This window comes from Delphinapterus leucas, chromosome 7 (genome assembly GCF_059928025.1).
Source record: "Delphinapterus leucas isolate spDelLeu-1000000601 "Yukka" chromosome 7, BTC_Dleu_Yukka2, whole genome shotgun sequence".
In the NCBI taxonomy this organism is placed as follows: Eukaryota; Metazoa; Chordata; class Mammalia; order Artiodactyla; family Monodontidae; genus Delphinapterus; species Delphinapterus leucas.
The window spans coordinates 23170575-23182785 of NC_143135.1; the positions used below are offsets into that span (position 1 = coordinate 23170575).

Here is a 12211-nt window from a genome sequence, read left to right on the forward strand (position 1 = left end):
TATGACAGTTTAATGCACTAGCAGAGACCCAGCCTTGGTACTAGACAGATCCAAGTTCAAATCCCCGCTCTGCCACCAAGTAGCAACAGCTAACATTTGCTGAGTTTTCTGCAAACTGCTTTCCACGTGCGTAGTCCGATTCAAGTCTCGCAAAACGTATGAAGTAAGTGCTAGTTACTCCCATTTGGCTCCGGTCTAGTGAGGTTCTGCGAGATGAAGAAACTTGCCCAAGGCCACGCAGCCTTTTCTAAGGCTGAGACTCAAACCAATGACAGCGGGACTCGGGAGTCCCGTCGTAACCACTGCTCGGCAGTTAGAACAGTCGTCTGCAGTCTTCCGACTTCCTGGCCATCCAGCTGTGGGGAAGTCACCTAACTTCTCCCATCCTTAGTGTTCCTGTCTGGGGACTGGGGAGATGAATATCGTTCTCCCAGGTTTCTTGTGAGGATTAAACAAGAGAATTTGTGTAAGTCTCTTAGCTAGTCCCTGGCCTGTCACAATATCATCATTCATGCATTCAACAGCTCTTTTTTGAGCACCTGTTATATGCCAGTTTCCATTCTAGGTGTACAAGCTAGAGAAGTCCCAGCTCTACCAAAGGGAGTAAGCAAATAAGCTAGATAATTTCAGGTAGTGATGTGTGTTACGAAGAAAACAAAATCGAGTAAAAGGCAGTGACTCTAGAGACGTGAAGGTCCATTTTAGCTGGGTGGTCCAGGAAGTTCTCTTTGAAGAAGCAGCAGTTGAGCTTAATTCCCAAAGGAAGGAGATGTGGAAGAAGATGAACCTTGTAGGTTAAGGGAGCAGTGGGTGCAAGGCTTGGAGCCGGGACAGAAAGGAGGCCGTGTGGCTGGAGCTGCATGAAGACCAGATGGGTGGTGGTAGAAACCGGGCAGAGGGCAGGGCTGGGCGGTCCGTGAGGCAGGGCCGTGGATGCTGTGGGAAGGTGAGGCACAGTGGCCAGCCTTTGGAGGGTCGAGTCGAGAGAGTAATGTGATCTAATTTATTTATTTAAAGGTGGCTTTGGCTGTTACGTGGAGAATGGAAAGTTGGGAGACAAGGATGGATGTGAGGAGGCTGGAATTGCAGAGAGAGAGAATGGAGGCCTGGCCCAGACAGGAGCCCCACATGGAGAGTGGTGGAAGATGTTTCCCATGTGGTGCCGGGCAGCAGCAATAAACATCCTAATGATGAGATGACTCATGCTGCCTAGCACTCAGTTTTGCAAGAGTCACAAGCTTCAGACCTCACAGCTTGTCAAAAGCAGAGTTTGGGCTGTATTCTTAACACTGTAGAAATATTACTAACATCATCCTGCCATGAGGCACCATCCACTGATGTTCATATTTTTCTTTTGAGCAATGAGAATTTATTTGGGGGGGTTATTGAAGATAACCGCATGTCCAGAATTTATGAGGTTAAACTGGGTTCTGTGTAGAACAGGGTTAAATACACTTTTTCTGTAAAGGGGCAGATGGTAAATATTTTCATTTCTGTGGATTCTCCTGTCTCTTTTTGCAACTACTCAACTCTGCCATTATAGCTGGAAACTGACCTTAGACAATGCATTAAAAATGGGTGTGGCTCTGTTCCAATAAAACTGTATTTAAAAAACAGGCAGGAAGCCGGATTTGGCCCATGGATCATAGTTTGCCAACTCTGGTAGAAAATATAGTTTATTTACATGACCCAGATAACTTTTTTTTCTATAACACCAATTCAAGACATTTCCCCCAAACTCTTTTGTAAAACTAAGGTGCATCTTACACATCTCTGCTTAACACTAGAAGATATGATATAATTTAATGAAGACTCTGTTCCGTGGTTTTCAAATCTTGGGGATTCCTTGGAGGTAACTCAGGAGACCAAGGTGATAGTGACAGTGGAGGGCTTGGGGGCCCAGCTTCTGCTTCAACCAGGAGCCCCTCTTGGATCCATTTTTAAAAATTAAATTGGTGGTCTTCATAAGAGTTTGTCTGAAAAAAAAAGGGGCTTGGGAGGTAGAAAAAAATTGAAAACCACTAATCCAGTCCAAATGGCTGGAGTTCATGTCCCCCTGCAGGTGTTTATCACATATTTGCTCACAGAACAAATTAATACATACATTTTCTAAATGGATGGAGGGGGGTCAGGAAGGAGTTGCTTTGGGGTTATATTTGTGGCATAACGAATGTGCAGGGAACACAGACCAAAGGGTCTTATGCAGATTTAGACTCTGGACAAAGGCCACAGTGTCCCATGTAGAGCTGCGGGGAGGGCCTGCTTTCTGAGCCTGGTAAGGTGGCAGCAGCAGGCTGGCATGTGGCCGTCTTAGAGAGGCAGGGGAGAGAGTGGCTTGGACTTTACGTCCAGACACAGGTTTAAATCTCTGCTTTGTCACTTAGTAGCTAGACAAGTTATTTATTTAATCTCTGGTTATCTATTTTTCCATCTGGAAAACTGGAATGGTACTACTTCTCTTCTCAAGCAGTTGGGTGGATCAGATGAATTAACAATTCACTGCCGATTGCCTAGCACATTGCCAGGTGCTTGAGAAGTAGAAATATCCTTCTCCATTCTGTTCTCAAGGGTGTGGGATGAGCTCAGAGGCTTTGCGACCTTTTACCATCTCTTTCCTGTTGACTCCAATTTCCATTCCTCAATCTTCTCTTCTTAGGATGTGGCCAGGTTCTACGAGTCCCAAAGGGTCAGATTTTGTTGGAGAGCTACCCCCTGAATGCTCACTGCGAATGGACCATTCACGCCAAACCTGGGTTTATCATCCAGCTAAGGTAAGGGGCTGGGGTCAGAATTAGGGAGTCTGAGGTTATAAGGAAACACAGTAACAGGACCAAAGGTCCTGGATCCTAGTGACCAAGGGCTTATCATCAGAGCTTCATTTTTAAAAGCAGAAAATGTATATTAGAATCTTTACCTCTCAGTGGTTTTGTGGGCCAAGGCCTGGGTAAAGCTATAGTCAATTAGATGTTTGTCACTCACTGCCCGACGACAGTGAGGCTCAGGTGACGGTGACCCAAGGATAATACCAACACAGCAGGACACCGAGAGCAATCTATCCCCCAACCCCCAGATCCTGACCAAGTCTTCCTATTCACTCAGTACTGGACTAGACTCTATGGGAGGGAAGGGAAGAAATAAGGACAGGTCTAACCTTTAAGGGATTTGCCCTCTAGGCTGGGGTTTATGCTTATCACAGCTCCTTTCATTGCTGTTCTCAGAAGACAGCCACGCCCCTGCAGCCAATAAACTGATTATTTCACATGCGTGGAAGATAAGCTGATTCTTCTTATAGAGCTTTGGGGTCCTCACAAATGTGACTCATTTATGCCACAGTCCAAAGTATAGACCCAGGTTTATTGTAAGTATAGATAAATAACACGAGTGCATCCTGTTTTGTGAGACCTCCTCACTGCTGCATCCAGGCGCCTCAAACAGGACCCGGTACACACCACAGGTGCTTGGTGGATTCTTTTTTTTTTTTAACATCTTTATTGGGGTATAATTGCTTTACAATGGTGTGTTAGTTTCTGCTTTACAACAAAGTGAATCAGTTATACATATACATATGTTCCCATATCTCTTCCCTCTTGCGTCTCCCTCCCTCCCACCCTCCCTATCCCACCCCTCCAGGTGGTCACAAAGCACCAAGCTGATCTCCCTGTGCTATGCGGCTGCTTCCCACTAGCTATCTACCTTTGGTAGTGTATATATGTCCATGCCTCTCTCTCGCTTTGTCACAGCTTACCCTTCCCCCTCCCCATATCCTCAAGTCCGTTCTCTAGTAGGTCTGTATCTTTATTCCTGTCTTACCCCTAGGTTCTTCATGACATTTTTTTTTCTTAAATTCCATATATATGTGTTAGCATACGGTGTTTGTCTTTCTCTTTCTGACTTACTTCACTCTGTATGACAGACTCTAGGTCTATCCACCTCACTACAAATAACTCAATTTTGTTTCTTTTTAAGGCTGAGTAATATTCCATTGTATATATGTGCCACATCTTCTTTATCCATTCATCTGTCGATGGGCACTTAGGTTGTTTCCATGTCCTAGCTATTGTAAATAGAGCTGCAATGAACATTTTGGTACATGACTCTTTTTGAATTATGGTTTTCTCAGGGTATATGCCCAGTAGTGGGATTGCTGGGTCATATGGTAGTTCTATTTGTAGTTTTTTAAGGAACCTCCATACTGTTCTCCATAGTGGCTCTACCAATTCACATTCCCAGCTTGGTGGATTCTTGTTGCATAAATAAAGTTGAAAGAAGTGCTCCCTGCTTCCAGTGTATCTTCTCTCCCCTGGCAAGCACCTCTGCTCTTCCTCTCTAGGGAAGCAGAGTGGCCCACTCTCCCCTGGGACATCTAGGGACATTGTCCACCTAGCTCTTCCCTTTTCTAACCAGTGGGGAGGTTGGCAGTGATGGAAATCTCTAATCTTCTAGGGCACAGGCTTTCAGTAGGTATTTTCTGGGTGGATCAATGCACCTGGAGGTTACCACATGCCAGCTGGCTCCTCCATGGTGTTCTGTCCTTCAGGAGGGGCAACACGATACCCGCTTGGGAAAGATCCAGCAAATCAGGTCCCCTTCTCAATCCTTCTCATCAAAGCTGTGCTTAGTAGCTGGTCTTCTTGCTCCCCCAGGTCCTGGGGTTAAGAGTAAGCTTCTTTAAGTGGACTTTCCCGGAGGAAGATTAACTCAAGGAGGAAGTGAGAGGCCACACAGTTCTGCTGAATGGGCTCCAGGCTGGGTCTGGCAGGATGATAAAGGCAGGTGTTAAATGCCATATGTTAATTTTTCAGCAGCTCAGGGACCAGGACCAGTGGTCCCCTCAGGGGCCTCTAAAGAGCTTCTCAGGAGATACAGGATACAAAATAAATCCCCTCCCCCTAACCCCGCCAAACAAAAATCCAAAATGGTGGAAGGATTGAGAAGCACATCACCTGCCCGGGAAAGGGCCCTAGGAAGGATTGGAAATATGTAGATTTCTTTCCTTCCAGTCAAACCTGGACCTGCTGGCCAGGGATAATAATAAGGACATAAATACTCTGAAGCCTAGCGTTCAGCCCAAAAGCTGGCAGTCCTCCCTGATGCCCCCCTTTTCCATCACCTCCCACAGCCAGGTCATCACAAAATCTACTTCCTTACTTGTAAAATAATTTCAAGTCCATCCACTGTCTCTATTGCCAACAATTCCTTTGTTTTCTGGTTTCCTTGCTTATTGTCTGTCCCCCAGATCCGAACTCCATGAGGGCGGGCACTGTGTCTACTTGGAGCACTGCTGTACTTTCAGCACCTAGAACAGCGTCTGACACAGTGCAGACCTGCCACAAATGTGTTGAATAAGTGAACAAATGAATGAATGTAAATACAAGTTGCAATGTCTCATGTTTCAGTTTCAGAAAAAGCTGTGATCTCTGTTGGGTGGTGGCCTTGTCCCCGCTCCTACCCTTTTTAGACTAAGATACCAAAGCCCAGAGAAGGAAGTGATTGCTCAAGGCTCACAGTGAGTTGGTGGTGGCATCTGGCTGAGAAGTCAGATCCTTACATGCTACAGCATGTTTCACAAAGTATGATTAATAGGACGTACACTCCCTAGTGAAAGATTTTGTGATAAAAATCTTTGAAAAATAAGCACTAAGCATACTCAGTGATTGGGTTTCTTTTTCAGTAAGACCTTTAAGAGCATTTAGAATATCCTGATTGTTCTCTAACTCTGGCTCTTGAAGTTTTTACCCAAGGTGGTAGAAATAGTCCAGGTCCCAACTTTTCAGGTTGTAGTTCTGAGCTCTTCTGTCTGTGCCTAACTTCTCCAAACTGTGAGGGACAAGATACAGACGTACATTTTGTGAACTTGATACTTAGGCATTCCCTTGGGAATCTTCTAAAAAATGTCTTTTCCTCTCTTGCCCTGGGATGTGACTGCCTCTTTTCTTATCTCTTGGAAATGGGAGCTTAAGGTTACCTTCTGCTTTTTTGATCTGCTGCACCCCAGTATTTCCAAACCCAAGACCCCTTTAAGGTAATCACAGATATATCAGATCTCTTTCAATTCTGAAATTTTGATATGGTGCTACTTTTTCTACTCTTTGGGGCCAGAAGAATTGTTACCAAGAGAATAATTATCTTCTGATCCTTCTGTCAGACAGAAGAGCGTGCAGAGAGTTTTTTCCTTTACTTGGTCTTGCAAGACAACATACTCTTTTCCACTCTCCAGTTGTAAAATTACGATAGAGTATCCATTGTCATCTATTCGGCAATATTTGTTTATTGTTTCTATACGCCATGCACTGCGTTAGGCACTAAGCAAACAGTGGTGGAATAAGACAGGTGTCACACTCTACCCTCGAGGAATTTGCAGTCAAGGGGAGGAGACAGGCATGCACACACACTCACAAAGTCAAGGAGATAAATATGAGAAATTAAAATGTAGCTACGCATTATGAAGAAAACAATGGATCTCCTTTAGAAAGAGTTGTCAGGGAAGCCTCTTTGAGGAGAGAATATTTAAGCTGAGACCCGAGGATAGGAAAGAACCAGCCACGCAGCCTGGGAGGAGAAGTGCTCCTGGAAGAAGAGCCAGTGTGTGCAGAGATTCTCCAAATGGACTATGGCGCCCCCCTCACTTGGGCATGCGCATACACACACCTGCACACAGAATACCTACCTACACACATTAAAAGAAACGTATCTGACCTCAAGTCCTCCAGGACCATTGTCCTATCACATCAGGCCAATGGCACCACTCTTCAAGAGACCTGTTTATCATCTGGCCTTGAACTTGCCCAGGGGTGTAAGGACTATCTGGGGCCCACCTGTTTCCTGCTGTCACCCTCTCCACCCACAGGATTGTCATGTTGAGCCTGGAGTTTGACTACATGTGCCAGTATGACTATGTTGAGGTCCGTGACGGGGACAGCAGCGACAGTCAGATCATCAAGCGTTTCTGTGGCAATGAGCGGCCAGCTCCCATCCGAAGCTCGGGTCCCTCGCTCCACATCCTCTTCCACTCAGATGGCTCCAAGAACTTTGACGGCTTCCATGCCATCTTTGAGGAGATCACAGGTAAAGGCCAGGGAGACAAATGTCGCATTTTATGGCTGTGCTCCAGACAAACATTCCTTTCTGTGCACCCCGCTTCTCCCTGCCCAGCCTTGTTAAAACCCAGCGTGCTGGGTTCTCAGAAGCAACCTGCACATCAAGAAGGTAGAGAAAGGAGCTTCCCTGGTGGCGCAGCGGTTGAGAGTCCGCCTGCCGATGCAGGGGACACGGGTTTGTGCCCCGGTCCGGGAAGATTCCATGTGCCGCGGAACGGCTAAGCCCGTGAGCCGTGGCCGCTGAGCCTGCGCGTCCGGAGCCTGTTCCCTGCAACGGGAGAGGCCACAACAGTGAGAGGCCCGCGTACCGAGAAAAAGAAAAAAGAAGGTAGAGAGAAATGGCAAGGGATATTTCAGAAACGCTCACTAGGACCAGAGCTAAGAATTATTAACTCCCCCGTTTAGATGCTGTAGCACAGAGAGACCAGGTAATTTGTCTGTGGTTGCACAGCTCTGGGGATGGAACCAGAGATCTGTACAGTTTGGCTCTAGAGCTTCTATTAGGGGCTCTCATGGTTAAGAGCATTGGCTTTGGTCCCTAGCAGATTAAGCCGTGTGGCTTGGACAAGTTCTACTTCTCTGGGCCTCATGTTCCTAATCAGGAAATAAGGACATAACCCTAGATCCTGCTCCGTTAAGGAGGTGCTGGAAGACAGAACAGATGAAGAGCTTAGCACAGTGTCTGGTACAGAGGAAGCCCTCAGTAGCCGCCTTGCCCCAGGCATGCCCTGAGCCTCCCTTTGTCATCTTTCAAATAGGTGTTCAAAGTCTTAAACTACATAGGAAATGCCACATACTTTATGAGTAACTCTGAGTCTGACTTCACCTCCTGTCCTGTTCATATTAGGAAGTAGGATTTGGCCAGAATGAACAAAGTGCTCAGTCCTCAGAGATTGGATTGCATCGGTTTTACAAAATAAACTCGAGCTGGAAGTTCTGTTTTTTTAATACTGAATTTTAAAAATTGCAGTTGACCATTATAGCTTCCTTATGGAAGGTGTGATACAGAAGTCTCAGGAAGGGAGGCGGGTAGTAGTGGCATCCGCCCTGTCCTTTCAGCAAGACCGGCAGACAGCCCACCCTCCCCAGCCTCCTCCCGCGGAGAATGGTCCCACAGGAGCTCTCTGCAGTTGCTCCTGTGTGACTGCCTCCTTCCGGGATGTCAGTCTCCTCTGCAGCTGCTCAGAGCCTGGGAGTTCTAGAAGCTTTGCTGCTGTGGTGCGGTCGGCCTGCGGCTGAATCCTTGCCCCTCGGTGGCGCCCTACCTGCTGAGGCTGAGATACATCTGGGGTGTTTATGGCAGTCAGCAGTTGGGGGCAGCAGTGGCTCGCCAGCTTGTGACCCTGTGACTGAGGGGAGAGTTAGGAGGGTCTCTTCTTCAACCTCCCCTGGAGAACTCTGGAAACTCTGGTCTCCATTGTCAAACAGTCAGACAGAGCTCTTTCCGTTCCTCAAACACCCGAAGCGTCCCGCCTGTGCTCAAGTTACTCCCTCTGACTAAACCCACCTCCCAACTCCTGCCCATCAAGTCCCACCCTTCGAGGCCCTATCAGGTTTCTCCTCCCCTGTTAAGCCTTTTCCCTTGTTCTGATGGGCTGTGGCTTTGCCTTTTTCTGAATGTCTTCTAGCACTTTCTCTCTTTTCTGACACTAACTGAATCATGCTTCAGTTTATAGTCACTGCCTACTCTTCTTCCAAAGGCTCTGATCTGGTGAGTGGGAGCTCCTGTTCAACTTTGTATCCCTCCAGTGCTTTACACAGAGCAAGCACTCAATTTCGGTTTGTTGAACTTGGCCGAGTGATATATTTCTACACCAGGGTAAATGAATGTGGAATTGGTGGGTAACAAGCAGACTGGTGTTTCTCAAAGTGTTCTCTGTAGAAAAATAGTCCCCAGGACACTCTGTAAAATGCAGTCTCTCAGGTCAGATAAGCCTGTGAAAGGTGGGACATTATGTACATTCTTAGAAATTCACAAGGCACCTCAGAATGTGGAGTGTTCGGAGAAGTTCTGCAGTAGAGAATCTGTTTAATTATCATTTAACACCAGTAGCATTTCCCCACCCTATCTGAGATCTTAACTCTTAGTATCTCAAGGGACTACTATTTACAGGATGCGTGTTTGAAACTTCTTGAGTACACTTTCACTAGTGTCATGAAGATCATCTTCCGGTTCCTTTCCCCCAGTATCCCGGATACTGAGCTTCCTTGAAAAAAAAGATGATCTATTACCCAAGGCTGCTGTCTCCCACGGAGCGCCTACAGGAGGGGGTGAAGCCCGCCTCCGCTTTAGTTGTGTGGTGCGCCTGTGTGTGTTGTCTCAGACTCTTAAGTGTCTGGAGCATACTTCTGGGTCCTTGGAAAACATCAGATAACATCAGCAGCATTTGGTTAATGAGCAGCTGTTTTAGGCAACCTCAAACAATGGTAACATGATATCGATAAAAGGAGGTAAAAAATTGCAAGAAGACTGACAAACAAGTGAAAGACCGGAGGCTTGAAGAAACTGACTCACTGCACAGGGGCACTGAGAGAAGTTGCCTTTTCTCTTACAGCGTGTTCCTCGTCGCCTTGTTTCCATGATGGCACTTGCCTTCTTGACAACACCGGATCTTACAAGTGCGCCTGTCTGGCAGGCTACACCGGGCAGCACTGTGAAAATCGTGAGTGTGCCTCCGGAGTGGGAGTTAAGGTGTCACGTGGGGCTGGCATGGAGAGGGTTTGGGGAGCTTGCCGGGGGCGTTGTTCCCTGCTGTCTACCATGGTCCCTCCAAGATGGTGGATAATGTGGGCTTTGCCATTGAGTGGATCTCAAGAGGGCTGGGCTACCTTTGAGTCAGGATGTGGAACCACCGAGTTTTGTCCTCAACTGCTGCAGATACCTCTCAAAAAGATACGCCTTCAGTGGCCTTGAATAATATTCCAAGCTCAAACACAGTGAGAAAGTGTCAACAGTAGAAAGCCACCATCATACACCCACCTGGGGCCCAGAGTCTGAACTCCCTGTCCATCCCAGGATCCAAATTTTGGAGTCATGCCAGCTATGGAACTCCACACATCGTTCTCTAGGACGGCTCCCCTTCTGCTGTCACCACTCAAGTCCCACCTCCTGCCTGAGCTGTATCCTGGCTGTCCCATTGAGTCACCCACACTCTCAGACACAAGTCAGAAGCAGAACCATAGTAGTATTACCAAACCAAACTTGGGTCTGCTCGCCCACGTGCAGTGAAGCCAATCTACTGACAGCGGGCTGTGGTGAAGGAAAGTGCGGCATTTATCATAGGGCACCCTACAAGGAGTCCAGGACAGCTAGGGCTAGGAAAAGCCAGAAGTCCCCGAAGGGTTTCAGCAAAGCATTTTTAAAGGCCAGGTGAGGGAGGGCGGGTCACAGGGTATGTGATCAGCTCGTGTACAATTCTCTGATCAGTTGATGGTGAGGTAACAGAGTGGTGTCAGAGGGATTAACATTATCAGTCCTTAGGTGCCAGTAGGTCTGGGAGCTACATGCCCATGATCATCAAGTAGTTAATTTCTTCCACTTGGTGGCGGTTTTAGCATCTGTAAAACAACTCAGGAAGTGTGCACCAGATACTCTTACCTAGGTACTTCAGAGAGGAGCTACAGCGGAGGATATGGGGGGGGGGGGAGTCTGTCCCGGGAAGGGTCCATAGGGTCCTGCTCAGTTACAGTGGCCCTCATTAACCCTGGTTCAACCAAACAGCAGAAACAAGAAGAAACAAACACAAAGGAATAACTCACTCAGAAGCAGGTAGAAGTTTCTAATTCATGTTCTTGAAAGGCAGATCATGACTCTTCTCCGATATTAGACTCAGACTTTTGCCAGAGGGGAGAAACTAGAACATGTATCTGATGGGGCAAATCCATTGTCCTGGGGAAGGGTGCAAATGCTGACCACTGCCCACGCCAGCATCAGGTGACATCCAGCCCTGTGGTGCCGTGCCCAGGACTGTACCATTGGCAGAGAGGAGCTTAACATACACACTATGACTAGGAATCACCTGTCAAGGGTCTCTGGTAACCGAGACCCTGTGTGTGTCCTAACAGAAGTTTGAGACTTAAAACAGGTGCCGCAAACTGCAGCTGTCAACACGGAATGAGACGTTTGGAAGAACAAGAGGAATCAAAATGTGGGGAAAGCCAAGGAGGGCAGCTAATGACCTAGGCAGGGTTCCCCTGAAGCAAATCCTGACATGCGGATGTGTGTGGACATGCCCCCAGGCGAAGCTGGTAAGGGAGTGGGGAAGCTGGGCCAGGAGGGAAGGAAGCCAAGCAGAGTCATGGTTTCAGGCAAAATCCCAGCCTTAGTGTTAACAGGCAATGGACTCCGGAATGTGAAGTACATCTCAGACTGTGTCCTGGCTTTAATGCAAGGCAGCTGGGCTTTCATAGCCCAACTGCAATCGGTGATTGGCTAAGGGCTGCCTTGGGCGAGCAGGACGTGATTAAGTTTCTACGCTGTGTGCCAGAGTGGTTCCAATAACCCTTGAGCAGTGGAAGAGTTGGTAGGTGCACGCCATTGGAAGTAAAACAGTGTAGACTGGGCGGGGGAGAGAAGATAAAGGGCATCCAAGGACAGAGCACCAGCAGTGTTTGCTACCATCACTTCTAACTAGCATGCACAGGTAACTTTGGGGTCGTCCTATATATAAGGGGCCTGGTCTGACAGCATTCTATAAAGTTCATGCATTTTTTCAATTAATTTCATGAACTTGCCTTGCAAGCAATGTAGACAGAAGCCAGTTTCGGTAACGTGTCCTTGAGTGTACACGTCATTCTACTCAAAGCACTCCTTGCTTTGGGGTGGCACAGCTGACCTCAGTGTGATTATGCCGGGTTCTTAGAAAATGATGTTCTGCTTTGTGGTTCCCGCCTCGTTTAAGTTCACTGGGTGGTGTGCAAGGTAGAGAAGAGAAATGTTGCTTTCCCTTTGTTTCAAGAATTTGTATATGGAGTGATTCTGGAGTCTTGACAGTGGCAAATCCTGAGCTCTACCCTTTAGATGCAGAGGGGGAACAAAAAAGGAAAGCTTAAATTCTTGGTGAACTAACTGTACAATATTAGAGCTTTGATAAATAAAGGTAAAATTGGAGTGA

General features: G+C 47.2%; 1 protein-coding gene across 1 annotated transcript in view; it reads left to right on the top strand.

The window, feature by feature from the left end:
* PAMR1 (peptidase domain containing associated with muscle regeneration 1) overlaps positions 1-12211 on the top strand; it is a 48435-nt gene that overhangs the window by 12891 nt on the left and 23333 nt on the right. The window contains exons 3-5 of the mRNA XM_022583633.3: positions 2657-2771; positions 6848-7065; positions 9653-9760. Coding sequence (XP_022439341.2) covers positions 2657-2771; positions 6848-7065; positions 9653-9760 — 441 coding nt within the window. The remainder of the gene's footprint in view (positions 1-2656; positions 2772-6847; positions 7066-9652; positions 9761-12211) is intronic.